At 45.7% G+C, this 16,142-nt stretch overlaps 1 protein-coding gene across 8 annotated transcripts in view; it reads right to left on the bottom strand.

Moving 5' to 3' along the window:
• PIAS3 (protein inhibitor of activated STAT 3) overlaps positions 1 to 16,142 on the bottom strand; it is a 36,949-nt gene that overhangs the window by 3,536 nt on the left and 17,271 nt on the right. For 6 of the 8 annotated variants that reach the window (XR_012156075.2, XM_073322628.1, XM_073322626.1 and 3 more), the window contains 11 exons: positions 15,207 to 15,291; positions 14,369 to 14,419; positions 11,700 to 11,790; positions 9,515 to 9,649; positions 6,857 to 6,962; positions 6,146 to 6,219; positions 5,478 to 5,638; positions 4,992 to 5,128; positions 4,340 to 4,511; positions 2,096 to 2,229; positions 69 to 106 (listed from right to left, as the gene is read on the bottom strand). Coding sequence is in view for 6 of the 8 variants with exons in the window: in XM_073322628.1 (XP_073178729.1) it covers positions 69 to 106; positions 2,096 to 2,229; positions 4,340 to 4,511; positions 4,992 to 5,128; positions 5,478 to 5,638; positions 6,146 to 6,219; positions 6,857 to 6,962; positions 9,515 to 9,649; positions 11,700 to 11,790; positions 14,369 to 14,419; positions 15,207 to 15,291 (1,184 nt within the window). In the remaining 2 variants the exon portion in view is untranslated. Of the gene's footprint in view, positions 1 to 68; positions 107 to 1,810; positions 2,230 to 4,339; positions 4,512 to 4,991; positions 5,129 to 5,477; positions 5,639 to 6,145; positions 6,220 to 6,856; positions 6,963 to 9,514; positions 9,650 to 11,699; positions 11,791 to 14,368; positions 14,420 to 15,206; positions 15,292 to 16,142 lie in introns of all 8 variants that reach the window. The other 2 variants (XR_012156076.1, XM_073322630.2) reach the window with 2 other exon arrangements.

The following is a 16,142-nucleotide window of genomic DNA, read 5'->3' as shown; positions in this document are numbered from 1 at the left end:
GGGAAAAAAAAAGAGAGAGAGAGAGAGAGAGAGAGAGAGAGAGGAGAGAGCCCCCCACACAACCTTACCTGATTTTCACTTTGAAGGAAGGTAAACAAATCCAGACCTAGAAAAATAAAAGTGGAAAATATCTTAATGGTAAATAAATTTATGGGGGAGGGAGCCAATTTGTGCTAGATTTTAAGAGTCAACTAATGGGATGGGATCTAACTGATTCTTTAGAGACGGTTACATCTGGATCCACCTCAATATTGTAGGTCAGTAACGGACTGTGATGGCTGCCTTCTTGGCCAACATCAGGGAGAGAAGTGGGGACTTCCAGAGCTAAAAGCATAAGCTGCTACAGCTTGAGCTAACGAGCTACGGCTCTGTAGCTGCAGTTGCCACAACTAGTATCCTCTGTAGATTGCCAGAGGGGGTCCTCTGGTGCACACTCCCCAGTGGGCTACAAAGCCATCTGTAACTGATCATGTAGCCTTGGTGTTGAAATACATCGGGGGCTAGATTCTCACACAGTGTTAGGGAACCTTAAATTGGGTGCGAGTCCCAGCATCACTGTGCAAAATTTACGAGCACATTTGCCAACTATCTATAGGATTCACTTTAAATAAGAATCCTTAACATCATGCACTGCTGAAGTGCCAGCTATCTCGGGGGTGGAACACAGCAGCTGTTTAACAGCACTCAGCAACGCTACCGAGCAGCTCAGGATGGGGGAGTGCAAAGCATGTCTACAAACAGAAGCTACAAGTGGAATTTAGGGAGGCAATGTCCCAAAGCGGAATGGCCCAGATGCTGGTGTTGGGTGCATTTTGAAAGAAAAATGCACCCGAGGTCCTTAGCATCACAAAGCTCAGGGCTAGAGCTGGGCAAAGAGGTTTTTGGGGTTTTGTCAAAAAATGCAGTTTCGGTCAACCTGAAACTTGCCTGGGATGGGGGAGACAGAATCACTCCTCTGGAGCAGGGACCTGACTGCAGATCGACCCCCTCCCTGGTGAGCACCTCACCCACTAGGCTACAGGCTACTCTGGGTGGGCTGCCCTCAGTCTTTTCTGTTGCAACTGTTCCACTTTGCATAAACCGTTAAATATTCATTGGGCCAGAGAGAGAGACTCTCTAGGCCTCACGCAGGAGGGAGGGGATGTGGGTTCAAATCCCTCCTCCGATTCCGGCAGGATGAAATGAAACTTTTTGTACAACCCGAAATGGACACCCATGCCCTGTGTGCTGATGCCAGACAGCTAGGAACCACCTAGTTTATCAAAGCTTTCTAACAGGCCATCAGCCTGTTACCGTGCAAGTGTTCCACCAGCCAAGGAGGAGGAGAGGGAGTGTGCTCAGTGGTCTATGCGTGGGACTGGAAATTAGAACACTGCTCGTCCTGTCTCTGCCACTGACTTGCTGTGCGACCTCAGGGCAAGTCACTTTCTCTCTCTCTCACCTCTCTCTGTCCCCATCTGTAAAGCTGGAATTTTAAGGTCTCCTTCAGTGGGGAATGGCGAGTGATTTTTGTGAACAACTTGGAGAGACTCAGATGACAGGAAGCTGTTTTCTAGATCAGTGAACTATTGCCTTGCAATCTTAGATCAGGTCTGAGGAGGTTACAATGAATGACACAAGTCTCTCGACTCTTCCAGGGTGGAGCTGGCTGCCTCCACTTCCCCTTATGGCAGCCACAGGAGCAAGACCAGGAATGGAAGTCTCTGGTCATGAAAAGCATTAGCCACTAGGCCAGCTAATAGCTAAGTCTTCTCTATCCTCTGTTACTAATCATCAGTTTTCAATTATTCTGCCTCACTAAGGCGCTCACCTGCAGGTCTGCAGAAATCTCGCACCAGGGCTGGTACTTCAGGCTCCTGCTTCCTGTCTAAGAGAACTCTGCCATTCAACGATACGTGCTCTGATCTGCAACAGTCATGAGGCTGCTCCAAGCCGTGCAAGGCTGGGCGAAAGAGCAGCCCAAGTACCTTTGTGGGTTAGATCATCCATAACTGATTTGGAGGCCATGGGCGCTGGTTGCTACAGCTGAGGTCTTGGTCTGGTAAACTGGTACAGTTGCCCGAATAGGTGATTTGGAAAGCGCTGCTCTCCTTACCTTGAATCTCTGATGGCACCTGGTAGGAAGGATGGTATTCAGGGATTGGGAGGCTGGAGAGATAGTCGCTGCCGATAGCTGCCATGGGAGGACTTCGAAGCACAGAGGATGGCTGGTGATCAACATTTAACACCCTGAAATGGAACAGAAACCCAATAAGGCAGAGCAAAGCAACCGTAACTCCGGGTGTGAAACACACCAGCAGCCTGCCCTTAAAGTCAGGGACAGTGAAGCACCAGCAAGAAACCCCGAGAGACAATACTGGACACCAAGCAGCAGGCCCCACCCCACCATGGGAAATGAGACACAGACGCAGCGTCACCATCTGTCTTGAACACCCAGCCCCATTAGGCCTCAGCTTCAGAGTTTATCAGTGACTAGCTGCACTCTTGTGCAGTGCCTCCATCCCAGGACTGTTATCGGCTGTCCTACCTATGCCCTCAGCTTGTGCATATAGGGAAGCCAGTGTCGTGCAGTGGGCAGAGCACTGGACTGGGACTCAGGAGACCAGGGTTCTATACCTGGCTCTGTCACTGGCCTGCTGGGTGACCTTGGGCAAATCACTTCCCCAATCTGTGCCTCTGTTTCCCCATCTGTAAAATGGGGATAACGCTACTGACCTCTAGTGGAAAGCATGCTCTGAAGTCTATGGATGGAAAGAGCTATATAAAAGCCAGATATTACTACTAGGAAGAGAAAGAACACGAGATCACCTGTTTAAAGATACACTGCTAAAATAAAAACCACTAAAAAAAAAAATGTGACTTGGATCTAAGGTACTTATATAGCCCCCCGTTATGGCACTACCTGAGCGCCTCACAACCTTTCGTGTTTATCCTCCCAACTCCCCTGTGAGGTGGGGAAGTGTTATTTATCCCCATTACACAGAGGAGGATCCCATCACCCTGCTCTTATCCATCGCTTGTTGTCAGTAGATCTCATAGAAGGTCAGTATCATTCTTCCTGTTTTAATGATGGAGAAACTGAGGCCCAGATCTGCAAAGGATCTTCCACTGATTTCAATACCTGTTTGTGGATCTGGGTCAGAGAAACTACAGGTATATCTACACTGCAAAAATAATAATCACCACCACCACCACAGCCGCAAGTCTTCGAGCCTGGGTCAACTGACTCAGACTTGCGGAGTTCGTGCCATCAGATTAAATACAGCAGCGTAGATGTTCCTGCTCAGGTGGGACCCAGGTCTGTCACCCAGCAAGGGGCAGTAGGTCTCAGAGCCTGGGCTCCAGCTCGTACAGGAACGGCTACACTGCTGTTTGCAGTCCCATAGCACCATCCGCAGTCAGCTGACCCGAGCTCTGAGACTCGCTGCCGTGGGAAATTATATTTATTTGTTTATACCAGTGTAGACGTACTCTAAGTGACATGCACAAAGGCCCCTTCATCATACAGTGGCTGATCCTGCTGCTGTTGAAGAAGCAATATAAGCCACAATCCTATCAGACAGTGTTTCCCAAAGTCTGAGGCATGCACTCCCAGGGGCACAAAGGACTGACCAAGGATGGGGCACAACACGTGTGCCATGGAGAGAGGACAATGCCCAAATTAATTTCTCTCTTAAATGGTGTCTAACGTTTGGAACACAGACAAGGGAAAAGCATGGTCTTTCCTGCTCTAAACAGAAATTCTATGCACAAAAGTTGATACCAACTCCTGCATTTTTGTCCATTAGTCAAATCAGCAAAAAAACCACCAGAGTTGTCATTCACATACTACATATTCCAGGCCTCTGAAATCAGTACAATTCCCCAAACACACTGCTATATCTGAGTGGGCAGCAGTTCAACATGAAGCGATTGTGAAACTCAAATATAACGAGGGCTACAGCGAGTTAGTGAAACATCACACTCTGTGAATTAAAAAAGGAGACACATGAATGAAAACGGCATCTACAAAAGTGACACAGGCTATCAATCCCTTTGCTTCAGGGGACGCTCTGATCATGGCCCAGGGTCAAGCCGAGATGTGCCTCCTACCCCTTTATACTATGGCGTCAGTACAACTGGCAACGTGTATTACTGGGAGAGTGGAGGGTTTGCCTTCCCTAAGCATCCTGTATGGACTTCCAGAGACAGGACACAGGACTATGGAGACCACTGGCCTGGTCCAATACATTTCCTATCTATGGGACAAGCTGCCTCTCCTTGTTACTGTGACATCTGCAGCATACAGGAAAGAAGGCAAAGACGAAAACCCAGAAAGGGTTTATAAGACGTTTCCTACCCCTTGGGCCCTACGGCCGACGGGATAGCCACAGTGGAGACAGGGCACTGTTTCTTGACAGGAGGCTCCTCCTCATCTGATGAGCTGTCCAGCGTGAGGTCGATGACCTCCACTTTCTTTTTGCTCTCCAAGGAGTGCTTTCCATCGGAGCCCACAGCATAAAGGGGGCTGGCTGCAGAGAGAGGGGAAGCAAGAAGCTGCAGTTGGCCAAGGTAGCTGAAGGCAAAGCATTGCCCCACAAAGAAGCTTTGCACTTCTACAGCATCTTCCATCTGAGGATCTCAAAGCATTTTGCAAATATTAATTAAGCCTCATAATAAAAGCATCATCCCTTTTTATAACAGACAGGGTATTAACACTAGCGTCCTAACTAAATTTCAGCTCTAGTACTTGCATTCGGCCTACCTAGAATTACCCTCTGCGGTTTCAACTGGACATGGGATTCTTCTTCCTTTCCCATTGTAAGCTATTATGTAGCACTGCTGTGCATTGTTAAACACTTGCTGTGTTTCTTGGCTGCACTTCAGTGGTGCAGCGATCCCTATATACTGATTGTATTTCAAGTATCTGAAATGCTTTTGGACCCTTCCAGAGAAAGGTGCTACGGAAAAGCAAGACATTTTTAAAGAGATGGTGCCCATAGCTCCCGTACCCTCAATCCCATTGTACGTAGACGTCGGGCACACCTCCTGGTTTTCTTTCTTGGGCTTCATGGGACACCAGGAGCCATCTTCCATAAACTGGATCTCATCGCAGTCTGTGCACGAGTTGAGGATTTCCATGAACAACCTGTCACGCAGATGAGCAAGAGCATAAGCTGAAAAAAGCCATCAATGAAAAGACCCGCACCTCTGAGGAAGCCTGCCTGGCCCTGAACAATTGGGTGTTGATGTTACAGACATGAGGGGGTTGGATGGGGCTCAGGGGACTAGTAAATGAAATACAGAGAATTACATTTCAAAGTCCTGGGTTCAAGTCCAGCTCAGGCCAGTACTGACCAAGAGTCAGGCTGGTCTATGTGGAATGAGTGGGAATCTTAGACTAAGTTGTTCAAGGCAGGGACTGTCTGTACATACCAACATTAAACTACAAATAGTTTCCAGGCTGGGGCTTGGACCCAGAAACCTACTCAGCTTACCCATCAATGATCAGGCTGTCATAGGGGGCTTTCTTATCACACACAGGGCAGGTCCATGTAGGTTTCTTCTCGTTCATCTGAAGGTAGAGCGCAGCGTCAAAGCACTGGAGGTGGGTGCAGGTAATGGCTCGGCAGGGCACTATTAGCCTCATCTTACCGAGCTGGAAGACGGAGAAAGGAGAAATTAACATGCTTTAGTACAAAGCACTTTCACGGGGCACCGTGAGAAACCAACAAATTCAATTTTTTCCTATTCTGGCCCTTTCACTGAACGTGCCCAGAGAGCCAAACTTATGCCAGGAGGGGTATGTAATGTAGCATCAACTACGGCTTCACCAGGGATGGGAAAGCTGAACCTCCTTGGACCTCCCACCCCACACATACATACAAAGTGGAAAACTTTGCACAGCCTTAGTCAGTATCACACATTTTAGGCTAACCCCAGAAAATACTATATACATACAGGTGTCTATGCTGAAAAGTTTGGATCAACATTTCCAGCGAACTTTTACGCATGGGGAAAAGGGAGCTGGTTTAATAAAAGACTCCTAAGGAAGGGAACCTTTTATAAAACCGGAACAGCAGCATTCGTATTGGTGTTACCACACGACATTTTTAGGCAAACACAAGGTGGATGCTGAAGCATAGAGAACTCGTATAGAACCCACCGGACACATGAGAGAAACCCGTAAGCTCGTTGTCGCTATCTCGCTGTCGGGATCAGCTGTTAATTTTTCTTTGACTGAAAGGAAAAAAGTTTCTCAGGTCTATCAAAAGTGTTAGTGATATTTTTAAGATTATATATCTTATAATATGAAGTTATCTTTCTAGGAAGTGATATGGTAGCAAACTTGATATTTCTATTATATTAGACCCTAGAGGCCCCAATCAGGGCTTCCTTGGGCACAGAACAAAAAAGATCTTACAACCTACCTTTAAGAGGAAACAAGTGGAAACGATAGACAAAGGGAACACGCTACCGGTGAGCCAGCATATGATTAGTGTACTAAGCAGCAAGCACAGCACACCAGTTGACTAACCATTCTTAAGTGTTGGATAGACATCACAGCACAGAGGGGTTTTAAGGAGAAGAGCGGCCTTGTGAATTTTTACGTGGAGCTCCTCCCATGACGTTCCCAGCAGCCAGGCAGTTTAACCCCCTTCCCTCCACTCACAACTCAGGTATCTTTGTTTTCAACTGCAGTTCATGCTTTTCATAAAAATGGGACTGCTTGCATGTGTAACCTTGTGTGTATATGTGTTTGAAAGAGGGCTTATGGGAATTTGTGCTTGACTAGTTTGCTGTAGCAGGATTCACACCTATTCAGCTAGAGATCATGTAACAAATGGTTGAAAAACGTAAAGCAGCAGCTACTCACTCAGGGCCCGGGAGTGGTCTGGGTTCCGAATGCCCTTGGCTCTCAGCTTCTGTAGCAGTGTGACTGAAGTCAGCTGTTTCACCAGGTAAACTGACAGAGAGTAGTTCTGTTGACAGAAAGACTGATGTTAGGCCTTCTAGCCTACAAAGCAAACTATAAAGAGGGCTCGTCTCTGTTTGCGAAGCCTGGCGTAACTGTACAGTTCTGTAAAAAGGGATTTTTAACAATTACTAGCGACGCTTTGTACCTGTATAACACCCTCCTTAATGTCTATACAGACCCACACCAAAACAGGCCCTTTCAATGAAAAATTCTTGTGTGCTCGCACACTAGCCCTGGCTCCTTTTCAGGAGTTGTACCTCAGGTCTTTGGGGTCCCTCAGCAGGGGTCTACTGGGATCAGCTGTCCCTCCACCACGCCATTTTGGGTTTATCCAAATCCAACTTTTGGGGAGCCTCCACAAGGGGATCCAAGCTTTAGGCCACTCCCCTTTGGTAGCTGGGCCTATTGTCTACAAACTGATCTGCCAACTGGCCCGCACTATGTGAATTCTAGGTGTTCAATCCACTAACCACACTTAAAGCTCCAGGGGACACATTTCACACAAGTGCTCTAAACTCCTCAGGTCATACAAAGTTTCCAGAGTGGGGACACTGGCCCCTTTGCCCCACTGTGGGAACAACTGCCTAGCAAGGTGCCAACCTCCATGTACATCACCCGCTTGCTCTTTTGTACACCCCAAAACCTTTTCTCATAGGCCTCAGGTGCTAAGTCAAATGTACGCAATAAGGCTCTCTTGAACGGTTCATAGTTCCCAGCATCAGTCCAGTCCACTTGAGTATGTGCCTCAGTGGTTTGGGGACCCAGTAAGGGAGTGACACTACGCAGCCAGTCTGCAGGGGAATTTGGTTCAACTCACAAACTTTCTCAAAGGTGGGGAGGTAGACATCTCTTCCCCTCCCTCCCTGGAATGGGACCAATAATTTAGCACCTCTGCCCCCTGCAGGGGAGGCATCCTACAGTCTCCCCCCACTTACTGTTCCCTTTTGTCCTTCATTCAACTGCTTTTCCACATCCCATTTCACGGTCCTCTAGTAGCCAGACCTTGATCTTCAGCCTCAATTCCTCCATCCAGAGCCTTTTTGCGTCCAGCTCTAGCTTCTGCCACTCCAGCTCCAGAGCTGGGGAACTGAGCCCTGCAGATGTCCAGCTGCTGCTGCAGAAGCTGTGGCTACCGCCTCTGCCATCCTCGGACTCTCTCAGAATCCTGCCTAGGTCTGGACCTCTGCTCCTGGCCTCCTCATCCCGCCCAGCCCCGCAATCAGCTGTGCCTTGTTTAACTTCCCAATGCTTACCTCTCTCTCTCCCTGCACAGCTCTGTGATGTTCTTCTTAGGAAGGTGGTTATACGCTATTTTCTGCCATTTTCTTTGACTAACCTTGTTTTTACTGCTGGGCGTCACTTATTGCAAAATACTCCTGTTCCATTCAGAATCTGCCCTTCTCCCACCAGCTGTCATGGATCGACTGTCTGGCCTATGCCGCAGCCTGTAACCAGTCTCTTGTGTGTGACCCCTTTAGCGTGCCAGATTCCAAAGATCCACAATTTTACAGGGGCAGGCCTGAGGCTTCCATGATTCCAAAACTGGGTGTTTGGGTGCCAGCACTCCCTATGTCTCTCAGGGGCTCCCTGCAGCTAGTCCAGCCAAGCCAGACTCCTGTGGGAGACTTGTGCTACCTCTTCAGGGTGCCACGCTCTCAGGAAGTTATTGCAGTGACACCAGGAAGCCTTTTCAAAACAAGGTAACAGTTTATTAGTCACCTGGCCTACAGAATCGGAAAGTCCTGAGGTTGGCAGAGAAGCAAAAGTTCAGACTGGCCAATGCCAGGACTTCACCCAGCCAAGCTCCTGAAGAATCCATCCTGACTGACTCTCTCTCTCAGGCCTGGTCGACACTTAAAAATTAGATCAACCTAGCTGCACCAGGTCAGAACCCTACCTCTGCTCTTACCCCAGCCCCCTGACACCTTTCTACTTTGTTCCCCAGCTTGGGGCCTTTGCTCTGCTTCCCTGCGGAGAGGTAGAGGGAAATCTCCTCGTAACCAACAGCCGAGAAGAAGATGAGATTGTCCTGGCCATTGGGATTTGCATTGTCTCTACGGATCCTTTGTTCACATGTGTAGACTTTATTCAGTTTGTCAATGACAATGGTCTCCAAGCAGGCTGCTGCGTGAGTCAGACACCTCCATCCCCTCCCTTTACACTCAGTGTATAGCAATGCAAAGACCAGAGGGAAAACTGATACATGCACAGGGATAATACATATACTACCAAAATGCCCACATTTGTCACAGTGCCAAGCTACCAGCCTATATTGGATGTAATCAGACTTGCTGATCTGTGTCTCATAAGCCTTCTGCTGTTAATAGCTAATGGAGATTCTCTCTTAGCTCAAGTAGTAGGAGTCCATGCTTTCAGAGCAGGAGGTCCAGCACACTCTCCCTGAAGTCACCATGCAGGTCTGAGTTGCTATGGTGTGCTGCACAATGACAATTATGAAGACCTAGGAGGCCACAGGTTCATTACAATATCTACTTGCCGGGGAAAAATCCTTTGGCTTAAAAAGGCTCAGCACCTGCTGTGCCTGACGTCACTTACTCTGCCGAACTCGGAGGACCAGTTCACAATGATCGTATTGGGAACAGTTGCCGAAAGCCGCACCAAAGGAGTGATGTTGATGGGACGGCTCGGTCGTTTTGGCTCCACACCATTTTTAGTGGGCGGCAGATAGCCCTGCAAAGGCAAGGAAGCTATTTGAGATCAACCAAGTTTCCTTACAGGGTCAATGCCCTGTATGACATACTGCAGACCCTACTCTTTTATAGCTGGCTTTATCCTGAGGTCCCCCTCCCCACCAGCGCAACATCTGAACAATCAAAACCCTGCAGCAACACAAGGGAATTTTAACCTCAGCTAATACAACATGGAATTGGAGCTAGTTTCATATTCTATGATCCGTTTTAATTTCACAACCAACTCCAAGCCCTCCTCCAATACTGACGTGCACAAAGTGTTTTCGTTTAACCAAACAGTTCTGGCTGCAGCTTTCTTGCGGGCTTTCTGTAAGGTTATTTATTTTGGACAAAAAAAAAAGGGTTTTCTTGTCTCGGCATAGGAAGCTGAAGATGCAATTCAGACTACACATGCTATACCCATGCTATAAGATTTAAGAGGCAGATAGTACCCAATGGAACAGGAATCACTAAGACAGGATCTTCAAAAAGACTGGGGCAATGTTTCCCTTTCAATGTCTGCCTCAGGAAGATACATGGGTTACTTGTCCCAGTTTCAATGTGTTAACTGTAAAAAGCCTTAAAGAGGGGGTAAGAATTGCTCTTTCCATGTGTCTCTCTCATGAGGACATTCGTGGGCTTGGGGGCACAGCACTACAGAGACACAAGTAAAACCTCCAGCACTGGTGAGAAAATGGACCACAATATAATGCAAATTAATGAAAATTCACTGCTTCCCATTCCAGCTTAGTCATGTAGGACATATTAAAGCAGCTACAGACCCTTTATGTGAATGAGAGTATCGTGCCTTGTTCAGATTCTACACTCTTCAGGCCAGAGACCTTCTATTCTCTATTACATACAAAAAACTGCATTAAAAGAATGTCATTTAGTTACAAAGTCAAGCACTCAAAGGTTAGAAAATGCCAGAGTTATGGTTGCCCTCATAACCTTAATTCTGCCACAATTGTGTGTCTGTTCTGTGCACTGAATGAGGTAGGGGTCCTGTGGGGGGGAAAAAAAAGTAAGACAATAAGCAATAACTATCATAATACATTCACACACGGGACATAACTGAGGTTGCACAGGTGACTGTAAAGGCAGCATTTCATTCCTTTCAAATGCTTGGTTTTGAAACTGAAATAATCTTTTTACAGAGCTTTTTGTATGTAATTTCCTAGCTTTTGGTTAAGAGGAAAAAATAAAACCAAATTCCATTTCCAGAATTCCCCTATTCTGCATCAAGAGGGCTTTGAACCCTGAACCTTCAGAACTGCAGCGGGGGGAATCTGGCAACTTCCAGGCCAAAGGAGTTTTCCAAGCCCAGAATAATAGTACTAAAATAAAGCTTTCTAAGGACTCAACCTGAATTATGAAGAGGCCACTTCCAAGCCATAATATTAATGGAGATCACCAAACTGGGATATTAAGTTGGTGACAGACTAGCCTCAGAAATGCTCAGTTCAGAGGAACATCCAAAGGTTTCACAGGACAAACCTGAAACTCCCTAACGGAGCCTGATATTCAGAAAGTGAGTGGTTCAGTGCTTTCTGAAAATCAGACCCATTTAAGACATCTAAAGATGGCAGCCTAAACAACGACCCAGCCTCCCCCTCTGAAAATCCTGGCTCCCGTGCTTATCTCCACTTGGATCTATTGAACTAGGCCAGAAATCTCACAAGCAGTACAGGTTCTCAAGTGAGAATTCTGTTAATTCTCATTTTGAGTCAGGTTGAATTATTGCAGGATCAGCTTCTCTTATGCTATTCTGGCACTTCTGCTTCACAGTACAAGTTATAACCAAGTAGCTTAGTGTTCAATTAAAGGAACAGGCAAAAGTTTGGGTAAGTTATTCCTTCCAAACCAGTTCACCAGCATGTAACAAGATCACTAGGACATTCTAATAGCACCATTCAGTTCTTAGAGCCAACTTTGAATCTCTGATATATATGTATAGCTCCCACAAAGCTTAGCGGGAGTTGTGGTTGCATACTTCAGGGCAGAATTTGGCCCCCCGTCTCCCATATAAGCAAGGAATGAAGTTTACTCACAGGCAGAGGGCAGAGTTTTCCATTGACCTTGACAAATAAATTAGGAGGGAAATAATCTTCTTGGGGACAGCTGGTTTCACACAAGCAAAACCTAAGAAGCAGGAGGGAGCAACTGGCAAATGAGTGGTGACATTCACACAGAATGGCAGCTAAAACTTTTCTTTAGAAAGAGAACATTTTTCAAGCCAAACATATCAATGCCTGGAATACATGTGAGTACACAAAAATGTCACATGTACAACAAATGTATTCTACACACTCCACACAGAAACTCTATTGGTTCCAAATGCAAGTTCCATAGATGACAGCAACTAAAACCAATTACTAGTGTACATCATGCATGTCCCAGGCGGAGGTTATCAGTGATCTGGTCTGAAAAACCTAAACTCCCCAGAACGACAAGTTCAAAGTCAAGCCATGTTGTCTTAAGCCTGTCAGCCTTCCACGGCAGATAAACTGAGCTCCATTCGGTTTCCCATGTGGGAATATTTTGGATGAGGCCTTAAAAACGGATGCCCTATCTGCTACTTTAGTAAGAGTGAAGGTTGAATTTGCCTTGTTCTCACAGTTAAAATTCCCACACAACCAGCTGTTATGAAGCATGCTTGGTGCCATATGGTTGCTGCCCTCCATCCCAGAGAGGAGCGCTCTTCAGTGGTGCAGCATCTATAAATTACCCGGTGAAAGGAGCTACAGAAATTTAAAGTCATTTAAAAATAACTTACAACCATCTGAGGAACTAAAATGAAATTACATTTATCTGAATGTAAATCTTGCAGCAGGAGGAGAGCTTAGTTATTACTTAGGGTGGGTCTACACTTAAACCACTGCAACTGCGCCACTGTAGACACTACCTATGCCAATGGGAGAGGTTCTCCTGTCAGCGTGGGTAATCCACCTTCCGGAGAGGAGGTAGCTAGGCTGATGAAGAATTCTTCCATCGACCTAGCAATGTCTACACTGGAGGTTAGGTTGGCATAATCATAGAATATCAGGGTTGGAAGGGACCTCAGGAGGTCATCTAGTCCAAAGCCCTGCTCTCAGGGGTGTGTATTTTTCAAACCCCCAAGAGACATAGCTATGCTGATGTAAATTCCCAGTGTAGCCCTGCCCTTTCTTTCAGTGCTCATCTACCACCACTTAATATCTTACAATTGGCTTCAACAGGCATAAAAATGTCAGCAAGAGAAACCCAGAATGGGATCGCATTCAAATTCTAATCCCATTTAATCATACCATCATGCATTTTATTTTGTTTCAAATTAGGCTGCACTGCCAAAGAGAGACTACACCCCACGCTGAAACCAGAGACTTGCCATACAGTCTTGAGTCAAATATGACACTGGTCTGCTTTTTGTTAGGACAAGCCCTGGTGTGTCACACCGATGCAGATCCTTGTGACTACCAGGCCAGAATCTGTGCCTATTGTTTTCTAACCTATCCCACTGCAGTCTCTGCAGGCCAGACAAAGAGAAGGATAAAATAGGGGTTAGACTTCTCTCTCTTGCACTGAGGCAGGGGAAGTTTTCATGCTGAGGCATGTCTGAGAAAGTTGGGCCCACATGGGGCTCCTATGATATAATTCTCATTTCTAAATCCCACATTTTTAAGTTTGCCAACTAGAGGCAATAGTTCTCTCTGTAGCAAAAGAGAAGCATTCAAACACCACAGAAGTTGTACAAAGGCTTCTTTGTCAACACTAATGGAAGATATTGTACCCCTAAAAATATGAAGAGAGATGCTGGTTGAGATTGGTTGAAAAAAAAAATTATAATCCCACTCTGGTGGGTTAAGTGCAGGTGAGGTTTCTACCCACCAACATATAATGCTTGTCTCAGTCACACAGGTGAAATTTACAAGAGTCTTTCTCCCTAACTCATTTCAGAGAGCAAGAGGCCAGTATGTTTCACAGTACTGTTTACGTACAAGAATGGAGCAAACAGAGCAGGAAAAAGGAGATTAGAGAGCCTCTAATTGGAGAGACGTAGCTCACTAGCTTGTTATTGCAGGGTCAACACCCCAGAGCTGGCTGCCGCAATTCCCAAAGTATAGCTTGTGAACCACTTTGGGATATTTATCCTTTAAAATAATAGGCACTTTACAAAAATGCAATATAGTTTAGAAATAGTATGGAGGAGTTGTGAACAGAATATTGCAAGTTTTAAGGTAAGCTACATGTTTTGCTTCCTGCTGCACTTTTAATAGTGACCCTTTAAAAAGAAAAAAAAACTTTTAAAAAGTGTTTAAAAAAGGAAAGAAGAAAAAGGAGCAGATCAGGTCTATAGAAACATAAAAGCTGGTTAAAAACAGCAGGACAGAATCTTCATCAGGCAAAACTCCCATGGCAGTCCATGACTATTTTGCCAGCCGACTGCAGCATAGAACATTGAGGAAAAACAGATAGCATGCACTCAGTCTCCTGGATTCTCACAATTATTCTGCTTGCTTTAGTGTCTGACCTCAGCTGCCTCTTCTCAGATCTTTGTCTCAATACAGCACCTAAAGTTTCAGAATCCTACAAGCTCTTAGATATGCAAATCCAAATCACTGAATGCTAAGGCCTGATTCCCCAAAATTATGATGTTACAGCCAAAACAGCAGCTCAAAGAAAAGGGTTTTGGTCATTCACTTTTCAGATCAAGATGACATACAACTGTTCTAACTCTTACCTTAATTGTACCTGTACAGTGTAGTCACATTTGGCACCTGGTAAGATATCTCTGCAACAGAAAAAGATTGCTTAAATGGCTGGCATTGCTTACTAGGCATAAGAATAGTGACATCATTATAGACATCTCATTAACCATGATAATAATAATATATCTTTTAGTACTAATAGAATAAGTGCCCATGAGTTGTAAAAGCTACTTTCTGCTTTTGGTTACTCTGTTCTCTCTAGCAGCCAAAATCCCCAAACGGGCGTACAGCAAAATATTGTTGAATGGAAGACAGGGAACAGACACATGGTCGAGGATGAAGTAAATAAATCAGAAGAGACTTATTAGATCATCCAATCCATTCCCTTGCTAGTGCAGAGCAGTTTCATATCCTAAAAGGGATAAAGCAAGCCAGCTAGAGTACTGGCAATGCAAACATGATCTTGAGGCCAGTTTTATATGTTTTTATCCAGTTATCATTAACTCTGATACGTATACAAAGTCAATCCCATTATACCAACTTGGAGTCAGCTCTTCAGCTTCTGTAAGTGGGATAGCACCACTGAGGTCAAGGCAGTGACACAATTTACACCAGCTGAGGATCTGGCCCAGGGATTTTATTCCCAGTTATTGCAGTGAAAGTGCTCAGGGACACAAGCTCCCTTTCCCATGTCACCTGACCTCCTTGTCTTTGTTAGTTTCAGCCACCCAACCACTTGCCAAATTCTTCCTCCCCACTCCCCCCATCTGACCTGGCAGTACTACTGGAGGCCAAGTGAAAAGCCTGCATAAAAGCCATATGCAACGCACACTGGGCAGACAGATCCTGAAGAGCCAGCCATTTGCTTACCTAGAGGTGAGAATTTGTTGAACTTGCTGAGGTGTTAGGGCAAAGGTGAAGTGCGCCTCTTCAAATCGCTGGCTGTTCGTAGATGCTGTAGAAGAACAAAAGAAGTAGGAGGTAAACATTATCTTGAGCACAAGGCTGAGCTCTCTCTGCTCCTGGAAGGATGGTTGGTCGTCAGCAAGGCGTTCTAAAAAACAATCTCCCTCCCTTTCCACTCATAAACTGATCTACGATTACGTAAGAACACATCACATGCGGTATAAATACAGAGTAGTCCTTAGTCATAACTCCCATGGATTTCAATGGTAGTTGTGCACAAGCAAGGATTGTAGTCCACACCTCACCAATTATTCTTAATTCCGTGTGCTTCTAACATGCCTTCCAGTCAGGGGCTCTCAAAGAACATCACAAACACCACGCAACATCGCCCAGGCAAGGTAGCACAGTATTGTCACCAGCATTTTACAGATGAGGAAACGGAGGCATAGAGAGGCAAAGTGGCTTACCCAGAGTCAGTCAGCCAGTGGCAGAGCTGAAAATAGAATCCAAAAACCCTCGCCTCCCAGTTCCCTGATCTAATATTTTCACCACATAACCTCCTGACTAAGCAGTAATGATCAAGGTGAATGGCACTTCCTGGAGTTAGCAATCAGGTTGGAGGAGTCTGTGGGCCAAGACACAGCTAGGCAATCCCAGAGGTCATAAACTACCCTGGAAATTATAGTCATTATTGTAATTATAGTAGGAGCACACTCCCCTAATAAGAAATAGACCTTTTCCTTATCTTCGCCAGGCATGAAGGCACACTCAAGGTCCTAAATAAATCTAAAATACAAAAACAGCTGTGCACTTACTTAAAAAACAAAACACAAGGAAAAACCAACGTAGGGGGTGAATCACGTACTTTAAGCAGCAGTTACTGACAGGGAGGCAAATTTT

Source organism: Lepidochelys kempii, chromosome 24 (assembly GCF_965140285.1).
Source record: "Lepidochelys kempii isolate rLepKem1 chromosome 24, rLepKem1.hap1, whole genome shotgun sequence".
Classification (NCBI taxonomy): domain Eukaryota; kingdom Metazoa; phylum Chordata; order Testudines; family Cheloniidae; genus Lepidochelys; species Lepidochelys kempii.
This window is presented reverse-complemented; position numbering and strand designations above follow the sequence as displayed.